At 40.9% G+C, this 23416-nt stretch overlaps 1 protein-coding gene across 2 annotated transcripts in view; it reads left to right on the top strand.

The window, feature by feature from the left end:
* The window catches only part of LOC126465310 (anaphase-promoting complex subunit 1), a 335155-nt gene that overhangs the window by 44889 nt on the left and 266850 nt on the right, over positions 1-23416 (top strand). For both annotated transcript variants that reach the window (XM_050096297.1, XM_050096296.1), the window contains exon 5: positions 15860-16016. In XM_050096297.1, coding sequence (XP_049952254.1) covers positions 15860-16016 — 157 coding nt within the window. The remainder of the gene's footprint in view (positions 1-15859; positions 16017-23416) is intronic.

The following is a 23416-nucleotide window of genomic DNA, read 5'->3' as shown; positions in this document are numbered from 1 at the left end:
GGGGGACTATTTTACCTACAGAATATTTTACCCAAGAGTACGCCATCATCATTTAACTATACAGTAAAGCTGCATGCCCTCGGGAAAAATTACGGCTGTAGTTTCCCCTTGCTTTCAGCCGTTCGCAGTACCACGACCAGCAAAGCCGTTTTGGTTAATGTTACAAGGCCAGATCAGTCAATCATCCAGATTGTTGCCCCTGCAACTACTGAAACGGCTGCTGCCCCTCTTCAGGATCCACACGTTTGTCTGGCCTCTCAACAGATACCCCTCCGTTGTGGTTGCACCTACGGTACGGCTATCTGTATCGTTGAGGCGTGCAAGCCTCCCCACCAACAGCAAGGTCCATGGTTCATGGGGGGCTATAATAATGCGTTCCCTATGCTAGTACCTTACCTGCGCTACTATTTTTTTTATTCATTATTAAATCTACTCCTGCATTACCCCTATTTGATTTTGTTTTTAAAATCCTGTATTCACCTGACCAGAAGTCTTGTTCCCCTGCCATCGAACTTAAGTAATTCCCACTGTATCTAACTTTAACCTATCCATTTCCCTTTTTAAATTTTCTAACCTGCCTGCCCAATTGACATTCCATGCTCCGATCCGTAGAACGTCAGTTTTGCTTCTGCTGATAACGATGTCCTCCTGTGTAGTCCGCACTCAGAGATCTGAATGGGCGACTGTTTTACCTCCAGAATATTTTACTCAAGAGGATGCCATCATCATTTAACCATACAGTAAAGTTCCATGCCCTCGGAAAAATTACGACTGTAGTTTCCCGTTGCTTTCAGCTGTTCACGGTATCAGCACAGCAAGGCCGTTTTGGTTAATGTTACAAGGCCAGATCAGTCAATAATCCACACTGTTGCCCCTGCAACTACTGAAGAGGCTGCTGCCCTTCTTCAGGAACCACATGTTTGTCTGGCCTCTCAGTAGATACCCCTCGATTGTTGTTGCACCTACGGTACGGCTATCCGTATCGCCGAGGCACGCAAGCCTCCCCCCCGCAGTGGCAAGGTCCATGGTTCATGGGGGGTTCTTTCATATAGTACTTCATTATAGATAATGACATCATCTGCAAAAAATCTGTGAAATTATTGACCTTACTTACCTCAGTTGACATTTTAACTTTTTGTTCCATTTATTAAATGATAGATACTTAGAATATGTGTAAGTAATCAGTGCCTGACAGCACAGTTATTGCCACAGCACACACACACAGAAGGTGTCTCTTCAGTTCCCAGTACAGGACACTATGAGTGCCTCTTCCATCCACTGTCATCACCAGGCACATCTTGCAGCCATGATAACAGCAACTACCATCACCTGAAGATGTCTGACAGTTGCGTTGATGAAATATTGTGGGATCTGTACAGTGTTATCCATTGGCAAACATGAAGAAGTGTATTTGCAATAGACACAGCGGGAAACCCTGATGAGTCATATCTGGTGCCTCTATGGGGAGGAGATGGTCAGTGACGTATGAGAGCTGAACGAATTATGTAATAAGGGAGGTAAATTACAGTTAACAATGACAGTTTTATTGAGTTGGCATTACAGGCAAACTACCCCTACATTTGCTAAATTAAGACCATACTGGCTCTGCATCCACTAGTAAAATTAAGTAATGGGCTAGTGCAGCTCTGGTGAGAAAGAGGGTACATTATACATTAGGGGAACTGCACATAGTGCCCATGAAATTATCACTACACCTAAAGACCTCTTCAAACCTCTGCTGTATCCTGGGACTGGGTATATAGCACTATCTGGGTGCTAGCTGACTGGACTAAACAAGAAGCTAAAGTTTGCCAGATGGCAAAGTATGCCTGTCTTTGTAAACTGAATGCTGAAACCAAATACACCACGACAATGCAACGTGTTTAAATCACAGGGACAAAATTATGGACAGCATACCAGTTTCAGTGCTTGAGAAAGGTCTGACCTTTGCACCTGGGCAGCCCCAATGTGAGATGTGACAGCTGGGATGCAATGGGCAATTTTGAAACCTCCCAGTGACATTGCAGAAGAGCTTAGGAAGGACGCGTGTTGAATTTTAATATAAGCCTCACATAGAAAGTTCAGTATTACTTCAGGCGAAGGGAAGGCTCTGTGGGACTTGAGAGCAGACAGAGAACCTCATTTTACCTGCCAACAAGAGAAAGGCCACTATCCTTCTCTTGTGAATTGAATACAACAAGAGTACAGATGCACTGCTCAGTGACCTGTGTATTGCAAGCTAAGTGAGGATCTGACTGGCAAGGTTCAGAGAAAATCTCTAAACCTTCTCAAGAAGAATTCCATTCCACCTAACATCAAGTCAATCAAGATCCCCCAAGAATGTACGGTCTACTGAAGATTCACTTTGGTGGATCACCTCTTCGTGTCATAGTAACCAACTTTGAAGTGCCTACCTATTTCTTAGCTTTATATCTTGCTTTGTCATTGGGACCTGTCCTGGGAAACTGTGGCCTTCATATTCAGAATTCAGACGACTTTGTAGGAGGTTTTGGCCAGCTTAGATGATGTATCTTTATTTGTGAAAATGCTTCTATAGGACTCATTAGAGATTATTAACAGTTTGAGAAACACATTGTGGTATTGTTTAAACATGTACTTACTTCAACTTATTTCTTTTTTAATGACCAATATTTTGAACCAGTAGATGGTGTTGCCATGGGAAGTGCCCTGTCTCCCATAAAAGACCTAGAGGAAAGAGCACTGCAGTCGACAAATCTTCAGTCTTCCTCCTCCTGGCCATATGCTGGCAGTACATGTATGGTTTGGCACCAGGGAATGGAGCCACTACATCTACATCTACATCTACATCTACATCCATACTCCGCAAGCCACCTGATGGTGTGTGGCGGAGGGTACCTTAAGTACCTGTATCGGTTCTCCCTTCTATTCCAGTCTCGTATTGTTCGTGGGAAGAAGGATTGTCGGTATGCCTCTGTGTGGGCTCTAATCTCTCTGATTTTATCCTCATGGTCTCTTCACGAGATATACGTAGGAGGGAGCAATATACAGCTTGACTCCTCAGTAAAGGTATGTTCTCGAAACTTCAACAAAAGCACCTACCGAGCTACTGAGCGTCTCTCCTGCAGAGTCTTCCACTGGAGTTTATCTGTCATCTTCGTAACGCTTTCGTGATTACTAAATGATCCTGTCACGAAGCGCGCTGCTCTCTGTTGGATCTTCTCTATCTCTTCTATCAACCCTATCTGGTACAGATCCCACACTGCTGAGCAGTATTCAAGCAGTGGGCAAACAAGTGTACTGAAACCTACTTCCTTTGTTTTCGGATTGCATTTCCTTAGGATTCTTCCAATGAATCTCAGCGTGGCATCTGCTTTACCGACGATCAACTTTTATATGATCATTCCATTTTAAATCACTCCTAATGCGTACTCCCAGATAATTTATGTAATTAACTGCTTCCAGTTGCTGACCTGCTATATTGTAACTAAATGATAAGTGATCTTTCTTTCTATGTATTCGCAGCACATTACACTTGTCTACATTGAGATTAAATTGCCATTCCCTGCACCATGCGTCAATTCGCTGCAGATCCTCCTGCATTTCAGTACAATTTTCCATTATTACAACTTCTCGATATACCACCGCATCATTCGCAAAAAGCCTCAGTGAACTTCCGATGTCATCCACAAGGTCATTTATGTATTTTGTGAATAGCAACGGTCCTACTACACTCCCCTGCGGCACACCTGAAATCACTCTTTCTTTGGAAGACTTCTCTCCATTGAGAATGACGTGCTGCGATCTGTTACCTAGGAACTCTTCAATCCAATCACACAATTGGTCTGATAGTCCATATGCTCTTACTTTGTTCATTAAACGACTGTGGGGAACTGTATCGAATGCTTTGCGGAAGTCAAGAAACACGGCATCTACCTGGGAACCCGTGTCTATGGCCCTCTGAGTCTCGTGGACGAATAGCGCAAGCTGGGTTTCACACGATCGTCTTTTTCGAAACCCATGCTGATTCCTACAGAGTAGATTTCTAGTCTCCAGAAAAGTCATTATACTCGAACGTAATACGTGATCCAAAATTCTACAACTGATCTACCTTAGAGATATAGGTCTATAGTTCTGCACATCTGTTTAACGTCCCTTCTTTAAAACGGGGATGACCTGTACCCTTTTCCAATCCTTTGGAACGCTACGCTCTCCTAGAGACCTACGGTACACTGCTGTAAGAAGGGGGGCAAGTTCCTTCGCGTACTCTGTGTGTGTAAAATCGAACTGGTATCCCATCAGGTCCAGCGGACTTTCCTCTTTTGAGCGATTTTAATTGTTTCTCTATCCCTCTGTCATCTATTTCGATATCTACCATTTTGTCATCTGTGCGACAATCTAGAGAAGGAACTACAGTGCGGTCTTCCTCTGTGAAACAGCTTTGGAAAAAGACATTTAGTATTTCGGCCTTTAGTCTGTCATCCTCTGTTTCAGTACCATTTTGGTCACAGAGTGTCTGGACATTTTGTTTTGATCCCCCTACTGCTTTGACATAAGACCAAAATTTCTTAGGATTTTCTGCCAAGTCAGTACATAGAACTTTACTTTTGAATTCATTGAATGCCTCTCGCATAGCCCTCCTCACACTACATTTCGCTTCGCGTAATTTTTGTTTGTCTGCAAGGCTTTGGCTATGTTTATGTTTGCTGTGAAGTTCCCTTTGCTTCCGCAGCAGTTTTCTAACTCGGTTGTTGTACCACGGTGGCTCTTTTCCATCTCTTACGATCTTGCTAGGCACATACTCATCTAATGCATATTGTACTATGGTTTTGAACATTGTCCACTGATCCTCAACACTATCTGTACTTGAGACAAAACTTTTGTGTTGAGCCATCAGGTACTCTGAAATCTGCTTTTTGTCACTTTTGATAAACAGAAAAATCTTCCTACCTTTTTTAATATTTCTATTTACGGCGTAAATCATTGATGCAGTAACCGCTTTATGATCGCTGATTCCCTGTTCTGCGTTAACTGTTTCAAATAGTCCGGGTCGGTTTGTCACCAGAAGGTCTAATGTGTTACCACCAAGAGTCGGTTCTCCGTTTAACGCTCAAGGTAGTTTTCAGATAAAGCACTTAAAAAAATTTCACTTGATTCTTTGTCCCTGCCACCCGTTATGAACGTTTGAGTCTCCCAGTCTATATCTGGCAAATTAAAATCTCCACCCAGAACTATAACATGGTGGGGAAATCTACTCAAAATATTTTCCAAATTATCCTTCAGGTGCTCAGCCACAACAGCTGCTGAGCCGGGGTGCCTATAGATACATCCAATTACCATGTCTGAGCCTGCTTTAACCGCGACCTTCACCCAAATTATTTCACATTTCGGATCTCCGTCAATTTCCTTCAATACTAATGCACTTCTTATCGCTATAAACATGCCTTCCCCTTCACTGTCCAGCCTGTCTCTGCGGTATACATTTCAATCTGAGTTTAGGATTTCATTACTGTTTACATCTGGTTTCAGCCAACTTTCTGTCCCTAGTACTATGTGGGCATTGTGACCGTTTATTAATGAGAGCAGTTCTGGGACCTTTCTATAGACGATCCTGCAGTTTACTATTAGCACATTAATATTGTTATTCCCCGTTGCATTGTGCCTACTCCTACCTTGCCGTGTCTCAGGAGGCGTCTTGTTGGGCCTAGGGAGGGAATTCTCTAACCTAAAAAACCCACATGTGCACTCCACATGTACTCCGCTAGCCTTGTAGCCGCTTCCTGCGTGTAGTGCACGCCTGATCTATTCCGGGGGACCCTACATTTCTCCACCCGATAGCAGAGGGCGAGAAATTGGCACCCCAGATCTCCGCAGAATCATCTGAGCCTCTGGTTTAAGCCTTCCACTCGGCTCCAAACCAGAGGACCGCGATCGGTTCTGGGAACGATACTACAAACAGTTAGCTCAGATTCCACCCCACAAGCGAGGCTTTCTGCCTTCACCAACTCTGCCAACCGCGTGTATGAACTGAGGATGACCTCTGAACCCAGACGGCAGGAGTCATTGGTGCCGACTTGAGCAACAATTTGCAGTCAGGTGCACCCAGTGCTCTCTATCGCCGCCGGCAGGGCCTCCTCGACATCTCGGATGAGACCCCCTGGCAAGCAGACAGAATGAACACTGGCCTTCTTCCCCGACCTTTCTGCTATTTCTCTATGGGGCTCCATCACCCGCCTAATGTTGGAGCTCCCAATCACTAATAAACCCCTCACCCCATGTGCCTGCTCGGACCTTGCTGAAGGAGCAGCAACATGTTCACCAACAGGCAGAGCGGGTGATGCCACACGGCCAGCCTCCACATTGACCCTCCGCCTCGTGCGCAACGAACGCCGCTGAACCTGCCACTCCCCTTTGGGAGAGGGTGGCCCAACCGTGCCCGGTACCCGCGAAGATGTCTCGACAGCAGGGACAGTGGGTGAAGCATGTAACACCTCGGGTGTACTATGCGGTGCACCAGACTCCCCACTTCCAATACACTCCGAGGCAGCAGCCATCAACAAGTTCAGCTGTTTGCGAACAGTGGCCAACTCCTCCTGCGTCCGTACACAGCAGTCACACATCCTATTCATCCTACCTATGTTTCTGTTGCATTTTAACTCACTCTATCGGACTATACAGTTTACTGTGGAATTGGAGAAAGGTGGCAGCTTACCATTCCCGGATGACATTGTTGGAAGAAAAACGTACTGAATGCTGGGACATAGTGTCTACTCCAAACTAACTAACACAGAGTTATTTGCAGGCAAAAAACTGTCATCGCCCTGCACAATGTGGACATGTCTTATGCTTCCTGGTACATAGAACATAAATTGTCTCAGATCCCGACAGACTGCCAAGTGAGCTGCAACACCTAAGAACAGTGTTCCAACAGAATGGTTATTCTGATAAACAAATATGCAATGTGTTCCAAGCAAATGTTATGAATGTAAATGAAGATGCTGAGGCACCCACTGCAATTGCTTTCGTGCTGTATTTTGGCAGCATGTCTTCAATCATGGAAAGAATCCTTAAAGAGGCACATCAAGTGTAGTTTTTGTCTATCAGCAGAACTGAGGAATTGATTGTTTTTGGTCAGAGATGATATTGGTTTTAGACAACACCGCATATATAGGATCCCACGCCAGTGTAGGAAATCTTATACAGGCAGATGTGTCGCACCATACAAGAACATTGCGTTGAACACCAGTGATATACACATCTGGACCAACCTGATAAATCAGTTACAGTGGAGCATTGCCTGAATAAAGAACATTATGTGTTTTACAAGAAGACAGGTTTTATTGTCAGCATCATCGTTCTGGGATTATGTGGTACTGGCTGCCATTAATTGAAAAGAGAAGGAACCGGATCCTCTGAGTGTGTCTGGCAGCACATTTATCCCCCGGTGCATACATGGAAGCCCTCTCTTCAGCTCTTAGTAGGAGTCACTATGAATGCTGCTTCCATCCAGCTGTTGCCGCCTTCCCATGTGTGCGTAATTCCTACTTCTGGCCAGATGAATCTCAATGACAATGTGTAATTATCACCTGTCACATCTTGTAGCAGTGACGAAAGCATCTACTACCAACGAAAGATGTCGAACAGTTGTGTTGATGAGATATTCTTGTACTCAGACTATGTGACAAACCCAAGAAGTTTTTTTGGAGTAAAACAGAATTAAAAGTTCATTTAAAGCTTATTTATTGTCACTAAATACTTTAATGATAGTCACTGTGCCATCAAGAAGTTTCATTATTATTGCAAAAGAGATCAAAAATCTGCAAAGACTTGTAAGAGTCTACTCTATTTACACAGGAGGCAATTTATAAAGTATGTGTGGGTTAGTAATACGCTTTTAATTTTCACATAAAATATGAAGTTGGTTAATTAATTTTTGTTCATTTACAGGTTCATGTGTGTGGTCCTGGTGTATATTGAATAGCCCCCACCACAGTACTGTATCATGCCACTAGTGAAGCCAAAAAAAAAAAAAAAAAAAAAAAAAAAAAAAAGGGTCAGGCTACTGATGAAGTGAAGTATTGTGAGGTAATTTGTTTTCAGCAACAGAAGAAAATGTTCAGCTGTATCAGGAGGATCCAGTTGACTTCTTTAACTGTCTGAATTTTTCCTGACACAGCAGCCCATTTTCCATTGCTGTCGAAAAAGATTACGTTACATTACATTATGTTACCACATGATGCTGTAAAAGGCAGACTGCCAATCGCTAGTAAAACATTTCCAAAAAAGACAAATTTGTTAAGATCTATTACAAAACTAAGTGTTAGGAATTCTTTTTGAAGATATTTGTCGGGAATGTAGCTGTTTATAGAACTGAAACATGCATAAGAAGCATTTCAGACACAAAGAAGGCAGAAGCTTTTGAAATGTGGTTCTGTGCAAGAATGCTGAAGATTAGATGAGTAGATCAAAAAACAAATGAGGAGGCACTGAATCGAATGGGGGGAAAAAAGAGGTTAGCATCACAACTTGACTACAGTTATGGGATTGGTTGATAGGACACATCATGAGGCATCAAGAAATTGTCAGTTTGTAATTGAAGGAAGAGTGGGGAATAAAATCTGTGAAGATGACGACTACTACTACTACTGCTGCTGCAACTACTGTGTTTTATCAAAGAGTTGTGCAAGTTTGCTTTAGCTCCTCTAGAGGTGTGCTATGGTACTGTGGCGGTACTGCTGACATACAATTACAAACAAATAATTGAGACGGGAAAGTAGTCACCAGTCACTCGCAGTTCAGTCTGCACTTTATTGCAGATCTATATTTCAGCTGCAGTATAGCTATCATCAGTGTGTATGAAGTGCATCATGTAGACTAAATAGTTTTGTAAGCTGAGTCTGCATGACTTGCTTCATATACACTGATGATAGCTATACTGTAATTGAAATTTAGATGTGCAATAAAGTACAGATTGAATTGCGACTGATTGCTGACTTTCTTCCTGTTTGAATTGCATCACAGTCACTGTGCACAACAGTTTCACTGGAATACAGTCGATGAAACCAATGATTAATTAATAATTGTACTTTTTTGAGATGATAATAAAACTGTTATGACCGCTCCTCATACATGTTACCAAATTCGTGGAACTTCCTACAACTGACTCTACGTGACCGTGGAACATTACTTATTGGAGGCCAACTGGAGACCATATGCAATGATTGTATTCTACTATGGCTCAGTGGTGAGTGACTGTAGCATTGTTTATGATGCTCACTTTAAGAAATGAAGGAAGGGTTTTACATAATATTAAAATAGACAGCAAGTAACAAAAATGGGCATTGTATTGTCATCATCATTGATGCACAAGTCACCAAAAAGACTTGTACTATGTCACTGAACAACCCCAGATGGGGTCATCCAACAAGTAATGCCTTACGATCATTTCATTTCACAATATAAAATACAAAAATTGGGAGCAGTACTTTTACATTTCTGACAGTGAAGTTACTTCATTTCCCTATTGACTGTATATTCTTAAAATGACATTAATATTAAGTTATATTTTCTGAGGAGAATTTCAGGCACACATGTTTCTGCTGTGTAGCCTACTAACACTCTCAAAGGATATTCTAGACTCCAAAATTTTATGTTTCAGATGTTTTATTAACTGAAATGTTTTCCTGCTAAAAGTATCCATTTTTGGGTGCAAAGCAATTAGGGCTACGAGATATTCCAGTATATCTTTGATAGGTTTGCATTCTAAAATTTGAATTATTATGGAACAGAATTTTTCAGTAGTACAACCAAGGCCTGCACCTTGTCATTCATTGTTGAGAGAAATGTTTCACACTGGAGAATGAATACATAGAGGAGCACTAACAGCAGAACACAACTTGATAATTAAAACTTTCTGACTATTCCTCTTGCATTCCTTATTTATGTATCACATGGACGTACATATTAGACATACACAATGGAGTACAAAAGGAATGTGCAAGGCCTCTGGTTGCAACATGTACACAACTGCCAAGATGGTGCACCGTGTATATTTGAATGCAAGAACAGGGTGGGTAAAAGTACACAAATGGAATCTGAACCAGATTTCGTATCTCTCCCAGCTATAGTGACTTGTTTTCCTTGACAAAACTTTATCATCTGTGTGACCTGTTATTCTTTCAAATTTGTTGCTGAGATTTCAAAGTTGTCAAGTACTTGAAAGCCAATCAAAATTATGTTTCCATCCTTACCTAATAAAAGCTCTCTCCTGTCATGATATTGTTTTCTCTTATATTTGCTATTAAGCGAAAAATTGTTGTAAGTTTTCCCTGTAGTTTAATTCAAAGTACTGAGTAAGAAAACTCAAACATTCTGTTAGAGACATATAAGGAATGTTTGCTTACCAGTAGTTGAAAGGAGTGGTGTTAGAGCAGGGATGATGCACAGAAGTAGAAGGGGAGAGGGGGAGGGGGAATAGTACTAAAGTTGTTCTTTGATTAGGTAAGTGAGAGAGAGAGAGAGAGCTAAGAAACCATGATGAAAACCATAAAAGTGCAGGATTAAAAGAAGATAACTTCACACACTAGATGTGGCCAGAGACATGATGCGGGAAAAGGCTCAGAAATGTCATTGCATTAGTTACTTCGATTTATGGTATAGTGTATGGAAAATGCGTTGTAGGCAGTATGTTGCTCAGAGATGAATGCTAACTTTCAAAGAAATAATTTTCAGATGGATATTGTTGTGTCAGCTGCTGTGGGTGTCGGAACTGACACAAACAAGGAAGGAGAGAAGTTACATTGACTGGTGGCAAGAATCCAGGTCATCTGTACGTTAAACTTTCAGATTGTTACAATACTTCAACTTTAAAAAGAAAATAAATAAAACTTAACTTGAGGTATGTGCTTTTGTGCCTCCTATGTGCAGTTACTTATACAGTCTATTACTACTTGTAGAACGCAGGCTAAGTATCTTTTTCCTAATACTCAGTGCTGATGGTCTCAATGTCTGCAACCAAACTGGGCCAAACAGTGATGGGCGGCTGGTTAAATCAGCGTTGATAGGGGGTGCTGAACTCTGTCTTCCTAGAGGTATGATGCTGCCCCCTTTTCTGGTGGCATGCAGGTTAGTGCATTTTTGATGTTGTTTCACGGTGCTGTACTGGTCGGTGTGCAGTCAATGCTTCAGGACTGCACCTTCTTCCCCTCCAAAATGTCGCAGTGTTGTTGTGTAGGGAGCCATTTACGACAACAGGAGGGAAGGCAGGAAGCTGGGTGGCATGAGGAGAAGGGAGCCACAACTCGGACCGACGCTGAGCCCCCGGCTGCTCCCCCACATCCGTCCCGTGCTCCGAGGGGAATGTCAGTTGGTAACCCCTGAAAGGGTGCCAAGCCTCTTCCTCAGATAGTCCGATGAAAAATGGAGAGGATGGTGATGATAATGGCAGTGCATCCACAGCAGTTGCCGGAACGAGTGCTGGGAAGTTGAGCTGCTGTAATGGTAAAGGCGATGGGTTCAGCTTCATCGGTTCCACAGGTCGTGCAGAAGAGGCACCTGAGGGTGGCCGTGCTGGCCTCAAGATCCCAGTAGGATGCAAAACTGTGGACAGAAAATCTGCAGAAGAATCTTTCAAGCGACAAACATGAATCTGGTTCTGATGACAGAGCAGCAACCCAGCAGGACCTTGAATTAAATACAAGCAAGCACCCAAATTTCGAAGAATCATTCTCTCTCCCATCATCTGGTGAATAGTACTACGGGATGTAGTTGAGTTAATGACCACTGCAAATGGATATATGCTAAAAGAGTCTATAACAGCAAGTCAACAAGTGTTCCCGAAAGGACCAGCAATGTCAATATGCACTTATTGCCACGTTTGCGGCTGCACTGGTGGATTCTCAGCAGAAGCATGACACTGTGACATCATATGTTCAATGTGAGTGTCCGTGTCCGGCCAAGTACAGTGCTGACACACTAAGTATTTTCTGCGTGCTGTTCCCCAATGTCCTTGGTGAGCCATTGCAACACATCTCTGCGCAACTCTTTAGGACTAAGCAAGCGTGATTGTCCAGTCATTCTGAAACATTTTAGGAATAAGCACGCCCCGATTGTTCAGAGCCATTTTGCAATAAAATCACACTTTGCTGGATGGAGAGGCTATGCCGACGAGCAAAATATCGATGCACAGGGGAATTCTGAATGTTTTGCACTGAACGAGGCCAAGCAGAACAGATGTAGTGCACAAAATGTTCAAGTCACGGTCTGCTTCTATGGCTTGTGCAATTTTCCTATAGTTCAGTGAAAAAGTCTGTAAAAGCTCAGGTTCTTGCACATCGATCTGACAACAAGATGCGGCAGTAGCATCGAATTCGGAACTGTACCTACAAGAAGGCGACAAAGGGTGTCAGCATTTGCACGCCGTTACAATATTTCATAGTGATACTGTGACAGTAACAATACCAAATGTTGCAGCTGAGCCGTGTGTGGCGGAACTGGTTTGGCCGGATGAAACAAAGGCTGAAGTGGCTTATGATCCGACACTAGGTAAAACTTCTGACCACCCGATAATGGTGAAAACTTTGTCATGCCATAGACAATAGTGAGTGCTTCCTTCTCGAGTGTGGGAATAGTTACATTGAGTCTTGGCAATAATTTGGGAGCGAAAGCAATCGGTCTGTCCAGTGAAACAAATTTGTGTGAGAGTACAGCTCTGATTACTGTGAGAGTACATACGAATAAGTATCCACTGTGAAAACGATAGACATAGCTTAATCGAAATGAACAAGGCATTTATCAGTCAAGGTATTCCTGACACCATTTGGTCCATACAAAAGGCACATTGTTCCAGTGCAACCAATGCAATGGAGCCCCGATCTGGGCTGCATTGGGTATAAATCGGATATAACATTTCAACTTTCCGAGAACTAACTGCAATCCCGTTTCATGTTCCGGGTGGCCAGCAAATGTGATTGAAGGGGATGATCACCTTGGCTATGAAGAACATGGCCTAAATACTGTATTTTAGGCTGAATAAGGGCACCTTCAAACCTGCAGCTGAAAGCACATGAAAAAGCAGATGAATGTTACTGATATTTTCTTGTGGTGCATGTCCTGACACTATAATATCGTACGAATAATTTGAACATAATGGAACTTTTGCAGTAAGCTGTTCTAAGTACTGGTGCTGTATGGCGAGCATGGAAGCACTCTCAAAGGGTAAGCGCAAAAATTTGAGCAACCCTAAATGTGTGTTGACCACAAACACTTTCCAAGACTCCTCATCCAGCAGAATTTGGGAATACACATTGCATGAGTCAGTTTTTCAAAGATAGTGGACTGCACCAAGCCTGTCCATTAATTCCTCAGGACGAGGGAACAGGTAAGTATCAATTATTGTTTGTGGATTCATGGTGGATTTAAAGTCAACACAAAGATGAAGTCTTCCAGGAGGCTTTGGTAAGATTACTAAGGGAGCAACCCATTGACTAGCTTGGAGAGGAGCAATAGCACCATTGTCTTGTCATTCTTGAAGTTTACTTGTAACTTTGTCTCTAAGTGTGTGAGGCGCAGGCCGCACCTGAAAAACCTTAAGTTGCGCATTGTCCTTCACTGTAACACGCACCACAATTGAATGAGCATTGACAGAGGCACTGAACTCTGTCCACCTGGAGGTGTGGCACTGCCTGCTCTTTCCATTGGTGCGTGAGTCGGCGCCTTCTTGATGCCATTTTGCAGTGTGGCAATGGTCGGTATGTTGTTGATGCTTTAGGACTGCACAGAAATCAAGAGTAAAAATAGGGTAACAAAATGTTAGGAAAGGGGGAGTGAATAAATAAAATTTCACAAAGGGTATTAAAAGAGAATATAAATGAAGGTGGAGAATGCAAAATCTAAATGAAATAGGATTGAAGGACAGTGAGAAGTATGGGGCTAGAAAAATTAATCATAAATTAACTACAATTAAATTGATGAGATATGTGTACATGTGGGAGATCCTATTATTATCTCTGTAGTTTGGAAACGTATTTTCCAGGATGCATTGATCTCTCCTGCAAACACCTGTGCTTACTACTTTGAACACAGGCACTGCCTCTCATATTTTTACTTATCTGCCATACAGATTGCTTTAGCTGATTTCATCCACTTTCTCTCTCTCTCTCTCTCTCTCTCTCTTCTCTTCTCTTCTCTTCTCTTCTCTTCTCTTTCAGGGGTTTCCCTTTCTTCTGTGTTCACATACTGCTTTCTCTCTGTTTTCTGTTAACACCTTTGTATATTGTATAGAATATGGGTGGTATTACTGGTTGTTTCTTTGTATTGCTTTTAGATACAATCACAGTAACATTCTTTTTATTACGGCTAGTTTTGGCCACATATTTTATTGTTGTAATTTTCTTCTCCTCCTCATATTCATTCCTCGATATACTGGTTGCCTGCAGCTTTTGTGAGTATTTTTACCCTTGGCTATTAGATCGACGCTAAGTCTAACAACTCTTCAGTACCTTTCATATGTTCTTTAGGGCTGGTTTGGAGCTTAACAACTTACCTGTCCCCCCCTCCCCCCCTCCCAGTCTCCTTCTTCCACCAAAGGAAGAAGGAAATTTTAAATGCTAGAAATTCAATCTTTTTTTTTTTTTCGTCTCCTTTTGTTGTAAATTATCAATCAGACTCCAGTTATTCCTTTACTAACTGTTGGCAAGCAGATGTCCATCCTCTTTCGTGTATAGTTTCTCTATTTGGTATTTTAGTGAAAAATAAGTGTTGCCGCTGTTGAGTGAAATTATAGCAGTAGCATTGACAGTGGAGCAAAGCAGTTGCAGTTGATTGAGACTCAGCTTTTAGAATGTAGTGTTATCTGTAGAGGCAAAGGTGGAGAAAGTGAAATGTGTGGAAAGTTAAAACTGATAGCAGGTAGAATAAGAGGCTACTTTTACTGTCAACAGAAAAGACCTGAATAAACTGATTGGCAGGAATGATATTAAAAGCAGATTTTTGCAGCTGAGATTACAAGGATAAGTACAATGTTTCTTGCCTTCCAGAACACTGTTGATGTTCTTCTTTACTATTATGTAAAGAAAAGATAGATATTTTCAGAAATCTCTTCATGATTTCTGCTCAGATACAACCCAGTATGTTTTCAAGGTACACAAATATTAGCAAGACATGTGTAACATTGTTGGTGATTTATGGAACTGTTTCTGGGTTACTGCTGTCTACATAATTGACTTTGTAGTTAGTTATAATAGCTCTTTAAAATTTTTTCTCATGTTGGCTATTTTCTGCGGAAAAACAGTATCCCAAGGCTTAAAAAAAGCTGTGTCTATGCTATAGTTAATAACTGATTTTAAATACAGAAAACACTATATGGTATGTAAAATCTGACCCCCTGTCATATCCTCATAAAGCATAGTTACGTATTCTGTTTATGTGTATATTGTGAGCCATTAATTTTCATTGTATTACAGTAACAATTGATATACCATTGTGAGATGATCCTTGGATGAACAAATAAATAAATAAATAAGCAGAAAATAAGTCTCTGTATCATTTAAAAATAAGTAATTTAAAAATAACTATTCTGAAATATTGAACAGGAATCTTGGTAGCATGAAACTGTAGTAACCCAGATCGGAAATAGCAGTCATTATGAGAATTTTGTAGAGGTGTAACTTATTAATGGAAGAAGCAACACATGAGTGACTTGCACATCCAGTTCTTGTGTACTGCTCACCTGTGTGTACATGATTACTGAGTTAAAGGGGATTATATGGAAGGCAGTGTCTGCTAGGAGCCCAAATTCGAACAAATTCCATGGAAAGAATAAATTTCTGAAATTAAAAAAAAGACAAGAAAAACATCTTGAGGTTTGTCGATTTCTTTCCAGGTGTCTGCAGCATGGCCGTGCAAGTACGGCCTCCTACTTGAACGAGCAACAAATGTTTCAGCACCTCATTTTGATTATGAATTTGATGAAAATCCACCTACAATTTTTTCATTATCACACCCTTTAGATGATGTTACCCCGGTAGTATCAAAACATGGTAAGTCATTTTACCTTTATTTCATTTTTTTATTTTTATTTTCTGTTTTATTTAAATTTGTCATGTGGTCTGCTGTCACTTTTGAGTTATTGGCGTATTCAGTCACCTTTCCATAGGGAAAGTGTTATTTGTTAATTTTCTCTTATGATAGTATCAAAGAAATGACAGTACAATATGTGAAGCTGATTTATAATTTATTTTTAATTGTATATTAATATATGACCAATTTGGTCAGAGACCATTTTCCAGTGCCTATAGTACAACATTAGTGATACAGGACAATTTTCGCACAAAAAGGCTGTAGGGAACCCATAATCCAGTACCAGTTGTGGGGTAAGGACAGCAAAAATTATTTTCAATATTTCATGTAGTTATTGATTAAATTAAAGAAAAACCTAAAATGCTGTCATAATCTACTCAGTACAAGACACAGCCTTATGTTAAAAGTCTGACACACTAAGACAAATATTACAGTTAGAAAGTATGTGTTTGTTTTGAGGCGGCACAAGTTCATGGAATTCATTCAGCCAGTATTTGAGAATGATAGCACTAAGCGACTTCCAGCAAACTTTAAGCACGATTTCAGATTTTTTCTAAACTTTTTCTCACTTACATCCTTACTGTCAAATATTTAACACACAAACTTATTTGTAAAGTAATCTGATATTTGAATCTATGTTATACATAGGTGTTTGATTCCTTAAAGAATCTGGAGTTTACTGGTAGATACTGGTAGATACTACTTGGAAAGGAGAGTAGTGTTGCAGTTACACATCAGTTGCTAAAGTGATATGAAAACAACTAGAGTTGGAAAAGAGTGTAGACAGATAGCATAGACCAGCAAACCTATTATGTATTCCAGTCTGGCCATTCACCTTTTGCATATGAACTATTCTGGGAGAAACTAAATAATTTCGGGGACATATTATAATTCTGTATCTTTATAGGATTTAGGATTTGCATTGGACCATTAATAGAGACTAAGGGACCTTAACTCCAAAGCTTTTCTAGGCTTGCAGAAACTAATGTTTTTTACAACATCTCAAACTTGAATGGGATGACACATACATTGGACAAAGGAACAGAATAGAAATAGTTCTGTACGTGGGAAACGTTATTGCCATTCATGTTTGTAAAGTACACTATGAAGTATTGCATTGTAATCTTTCAGATAGGCATGACCTTTTTTACTGTATTACATTAAGTTGTTGTAATCATTCAGGCTTTCCCGGTGATATGCTGATATCTTGAGGTGTCTCAGTTTTTCCTTTTGTTGTCCATGCACAATATTCCAACAATGTGACACCTTGTTTGTTATTTTCGGGTCTAAAAACTAGATTTTTGGAAATTTGGATACCAAACTTTGGAGGTCATTTTGACTGGTTATTTTTGAATTTAGAGTATTTTGTGTAGTAGACAATGTTGCAGAGGACACTTTTCTAAAAACAATCATGTCAATTGCAATGCTGTAACTTAACCCAGTGCAGAGATATTCATATTTTTGCTAAACTGAAACTTCGTTGCGTGCTTACAAATGAAAATGGCCGCCATTCAGTAAAGATGAAAGGCAAATTTGTTTTGAAAACTGTTTTGAACTTCTCAGTTATAGGTTAAAATATTTAAAAATGGTCAAGCAACCAACTTAATTTTTATTGCACCACTTCATTTGGATTGATCCTTTTGTTTCCTAAAGTGTCAGCAAGTTGTACGCCAGTGTATAAAACCTTTACCATTCAAATAAATGATAAGTTTTACAGTTTTGAAGAAAGTATATTGTCACTTAACACGGAAATTTTCTGGGGCCCCCTCTGGGTTTCCTCAGCTGTTCCGCACAGCTCGATTGTGGTTACACAACACAGAGCTGCCATTGCCCAAGCGCGCAGCCTCCTACGTTTACCAAGAGGCTGCGGGCGATTCGAGCACGGTCTTTATGCCACTGAGCCATGCCGTGCTCCATTAGGCGATACAGATGACGTCCCTGTTTCACCATTTACAAGGCTATTGATGATTTGGAGATTACTACAGTGGATGGCATTGCAGCCCAAGTTATGTTGCAGGACCGGTCTGTATTTTGTGGATGTGTATTGAATTTTACCTTCACAAAGTATTCAAAGAACATGTTAAAAATACTATTATTAGCTGATATGGGCAGCTCACACAGCCCAGCCATCAATCACATTTAGCATGGTGCCTTTATTATGCCAGTTTGTATTCCTCGCTATTATGTCATTTGATATTTCAGCATATGGCAGTTGCTGGATCCAGATGATGATATCTTAACAGCCTGAGTTTGAAACGGCACTTCGCAGTATACTTTGAGTCAAATAGCGTTTTCCATTTCTTGATTAACACTCATCACAGTCAAACAGGATGGCTCCCATCTGGATGTTGTGATCATTTCCTTGAAATCATCATGTGTTCCCATCAGTGCATTTGTGTTCTCTAATCCAAAATTTTTGTTGCTCTCTTAAGTACAAATGATGTGGAAAGCGGTGAAGTTTTAATTTTGACCGCCAGCAGAACCATAAAATACATAAGATGCCGCAGGTGGGACTTTCATCATTCAGGGAAATGATATGAATGATCATTTTCCATAGTGTGAAACAAATCTCTTCTGCTGCAAGCTTCTTGCTTTCCATATTTTGAAAGGTGATAGTGTAGACAAAACAAGAAAAATATGTCCAGTAAACATGGCTACCTTGAGAGCAATGACCACTTTCTTTATCTTTGCTATGTGAAACACATCTCTTCTATTGAATAAGTACTCATAGCTCTTAAGGTATGCCTTTAGAGTGCAAGTTTACTAGACTTTTTTGCTTCAAACGTTCATCCCTGTCCTATCCCTGAATATTGACCATTCCTGCATATAGGTTTTCAGTGTCCTCATCCAGTGTACGAGTGACAAAGTGTAAAAGGAAGACCTCACTTCATTTGTGCCCTTTTGTGCAGTGCATTCAGGATAAACACAAAACACAGATTCATCTGTTGCAAGAAGATCGCAAGTTGCTGCTTAAAGTAAATGTCACTGATCACTGGTTACCATATTGGCAAAGATGCATTTTTTGCAGAGTCCATGCAGACAGACATCTGCTTTTTGTTTTTCTTCTACTACAGTTTACTGGGACTGTGCTCTCTCATGAGCAGATGAGTCCCCACTGACTTGCCTGTTTCTTTCCCCTGAAAAATTTAACTAACCGGTTCTTTCTGCCCCACAGCAAAACTTTGAATGCTAATATCTCTGGATATACCCCCCCCCCCCCCCTGTGGTTTAGCATAGCAGCAGATGTGTATGATCAGTCTGAAATGAAGTGTAGCAATAACTCACTTTCGAAAAAAGTGACTTACCTATTTTTCTTTCTCCTGACCATTCAGTTTAAAAATATGTTAAATAACTATTTAGTACATCGACTGCAGGTCGTCCTGTTAACACAACTATGGTTTACAAATGAACCATGGAGTTACATGCCAAAAACAACTAAATTTCACATTCAGTCAGAATGTACCTGGGGTATGGCATGACATAATCAAGTTCAAAACAAAATGGAATTAGGGTTATCAAGATTTAAGTGAGTTTGAACGTGGTGTCATAGTCAGCGCACAAGCAATGGGACACAGTGTCTCCGAGGTAGCGATGAAGTGGGGGTTTTCCTGTACAACCATTTCACAAGTGTACCATGAATATCTCCGACATCACTGTGACTGGGAAAAGTTTCTGGAAGAATGGGACATTGGGAAGAGTGCCAACTGAAGAGAATCGTTCAACTTGACTGAAGTGAAGCCCTTCCTCAAATTGCTGCAGGTTTCAGTGCTGGCCCATCAACAAGTATCAGTGTGCGAATCATTCAATGACACATCATCGATATGGACTTTCAGATCCGAAGGCCCACTCGAGTATCTTTGATGACTGCATGACACAAAGCTTTATGCCTCATGTGGGCCCATCAACCCCGACATTGGACTGTTGATGACTGGAAACATGTTGTCTGGTGGGACGAGTCTCATTTCAACTTGTATCGAGCAGACGGGAGTGTACGGGTATGGAGACAACCTCATGACTCCATGGATCCTGCAAGTCAGCAGGGGACTGTCCAAGCTGGTGGGGGCTCTGTAATGGTATGAGGCATGTGCAGTTGGAGTGATATGAGACCCCTGATACGTCTAGAAATGACTCTGACGGGTGGCATGTATGTAAGCATCCTGTATGATCACCTGCATCCATTCCTGTCTGTTGTGCATTTCGTCAGACTTGGGCAATTACAGCAGGACAATGCGACACCCCACAGGAGCAGATTTGCTACAGAGTGGCTCCAGAAACACTCTTCTGAGTTTAAACAGGTCTGATGGCCACCAAACTCCCCAGACATGAACATTATTGAACATATCTGGGGTAGATTGCAACGTGCTGTTCAGAACAGATCTCCAGCCCCTCGTACTCCTACAGATTTATGGACAGTTCTGCTAGATTCATGGTGTCAGTTCCCTCCAGCCCTACTTCAGACATTAGTCGAGTCCATGCCACATCCTGTTGTGCCACTTCTGTGTGCTCGTGGGGCCCCTGCACGATATTAGGCAGGTGTACCTGTTCCTTTGGCTCTTCAGTGTATAAAGATGCAGAAAAATATGAGGGCTATCCACGAAGTACATTACATTTTGGAATTAAAAATAAATAAAGTATTGGAATTTTTTTTATTATATACAGATGAAAGCCACACTTAAATACTACTTTTCTACATAGTTGCCATTTAAATTAAGGCACTTATCATAGCGATGGACGAGCTTGGAAATTCCTTCGTCATAAAATTCGGCCGCCTGCGCCTTCAACCAAGTGGTTACCTCTTTTGGGACAGAAAAGGTGTGATTTTTGTGGATTTCCTGGAAAGAGGCACTACAATAAACTCTCAAAGGTATTTCCAAACTCTGCACAGCCTCAGAAGAGCAATACAAAACAAGCACAGGGGAAAGTTGGGCTCAAAGATCTTGCTGATTCCCCACAATGCCCGGGCCCACACGGCAAATGCCACTCGTGAAGTTCTCGAATCTTTTAAGTGGGAGTTGTTTCCTCATCCGCCATACAGTCCCGACCTGGCACTGAGCAACTTCCACTTACTCCCAGCAATGAAGAAGTGGTTGGCTATGCAGCATTTTGATGACGACGCACAGCTTCAAGAAGAGGTAACCACGGGGTTGAAGGCGCAGGCGGCGGAATTTTACGACGAAGGAATTTCCAAGCTCGTCCATCGCTACGATAAGTGCCTTAATTTAAATGGCAGCTACGTAGAAAAGTAGTATTTAAGTGTGGCTTTCATCTGTATATAATAAAAAAAATTTCCAATACTTTATTTATTTTTAATTCCAAAACGTAATGTACTTTGTGGATAGCCCTCGTAGTTGCAAGAGTGACAAAGAGGAGAAGGAAGAAATCCCTAGTGTCAGTCAAAATTATACGCGAGACATATTTTGTCATTCAACTTCCCAATCTTCTTATCAAGATCTGACAGAAGATTTGTGTAGCATTTTTTTTTCATGCAGTACCTTGTTATAAACAATTGCAACAAGTACGGCAAAAAACTTTCTCAAACTCAACACTATTAAGAAACACATGAAGAAAGGGAAAGAGGGAATAAAACACTATGTAAAAATGCAAAATCTCAGGACACTCTTGCTATTATAAATTATTTCTTCCATTGCAAATATTCATATTTTTAGAAAAGTTATTGACATTTTTCCCAGCTTTCATCTTCTTTGTGCTTAATGTGAAAGTTATACGAAAAATGCATTAAATTTTGCTGCAAACCTCTTTGTCTTCTCACAAACTGAAATCCTTCTTTATTTAATATACTTTCTACTATTCATGGATAGCAAAAAGTAAGGACTCATTAGAAGCAAAAACGAATGAGACATTACGTCTACACCTACATCGACAGCAGTACTCTGCAGTTCATTCCTAAGCTCTTGGCAGCTGGTTTATTGAAATATCTTCAGACTATTTCTCTTCTGTTCCGCTCTTGAATGATAGGTGAGAAAATGTACACTTAAATCTTTACACGTGAGTTCCGATTTCTCTTATTTTATTGTGATGATAATTTCTCCCTATATAGGTAGGCATCAACAAAAAATTTTTGCACTCGTAGGAGAAAGTTGTTGATTGAAATTTCGTGAAAACATCATGCTGCAACTCAACAATGCTTTTGTTTTTATGATTGTCACCACAACTTGCTTCTTTTTCAATGTCCTTCATCAACCCTATCTGGTACTGATCACACACAGCACAGCACTACTCCAAAAGATGATGGATGGACAAGTGTAGTGTAGGCAGTCTCTTCAGTAGACCTGTTGCATCTTCTAAGTGTTCTGCCAACAAAATGGTCATTGGTTCACCTTCCACACAATGGTATCTGTGTGATCACTCCAATTTAAGTTGTTCATATTTGTAATACATAGGTGCACAGATGGGAATTAGCCTTACAACATATTCTCCACTCCCGCATCCCCTCTGTCCTATCATCTCCTCCCCATTCTCGTCTCCTACCCTATTTATTTTCTGCCCTCTGCCAGCACACCCGCCTGTCTTCCTCACTCCTCTCCTTTTTGTGGATGGCTCAGTATTTCTGCATGCGACTTGCAATGACTTGTTGAGTCCATGCCATGTTGAGTTGCTGCATTATGCCAGGCAAGAGGAAGTCCTACACGAAAGTAGGTGGTGTCCCATTAGTTTCAGCGCCTCAGTGTATTTATTATTTTCATTTAAGTATTTTACTTTTTTGTCTGCATTATTATCCCTTTCCTCTCTCCACTCCCATCTCATTCCATCTTCCCTTTTCCTAGTTCGTAATTGTACTGGTCATTTCTCTTCCCCTTAATCCATCTTTACTACTTACCTTCTCATGATTTCTGGGCAAAAGCTGGCACTCTGCTTACTGATGTATTATATTCAGTCTCCTTTCTCTGATGCTTCTCCTTTCACATTCATCTCTTTGTCCTCATAATGGATGGGTCCCTCCCATTACGGGATCTAAGTGATGTGCCCTTCCTTTTTCAACTTCCCAAACCTATCCCTCCCAAGTAGTTCGGAAATTTAGGACAGATATCTCACAGCCTGATGGTAAATACTGACCAGCAATTCTGTTTGATGATTCTCGTTTTCTTGAATGAATTTTGTGTTTGATTCAAATGGTTCATAATTACTCCATTCTTCTTCCTTATGGCTATCCTATGCCTGTGCTTCTTGTTGCACTTAGCTGATGCAGAAGCTTATTCTGTTGTATTTGTCCCAATGCGTCTTTAAATTGTTTTACGAATGCATACAATGGATGTTGCCTGTCAGTTGGAAATACTGGAATTGTTCGTTTGTGACATTATTCTTGTCCATGGCACTGGATGTGATGGTGATAGTCAACTTC

This window comes from Schistocerca serialis, chromosome 1, assembly GCF_023864345.2.
Source record: "Schistocerca serialis cubense isolate TAMUIC-IGC-003099 chromosome 1, iqSchSeri2.2, whole genome shotgun sequence".
Lineage (NCBI taxonomy): Eukaryota > Metazoa > Arthropoda > Insecta > Orthoptera > Acrididae > Schistocerca > Schistocerca serialis.
The sequence above is the reverse complement of the archived record's forward strand: the minus strand, read 5'-3'. Positions and strand labels throughout refer to the sequence as shown.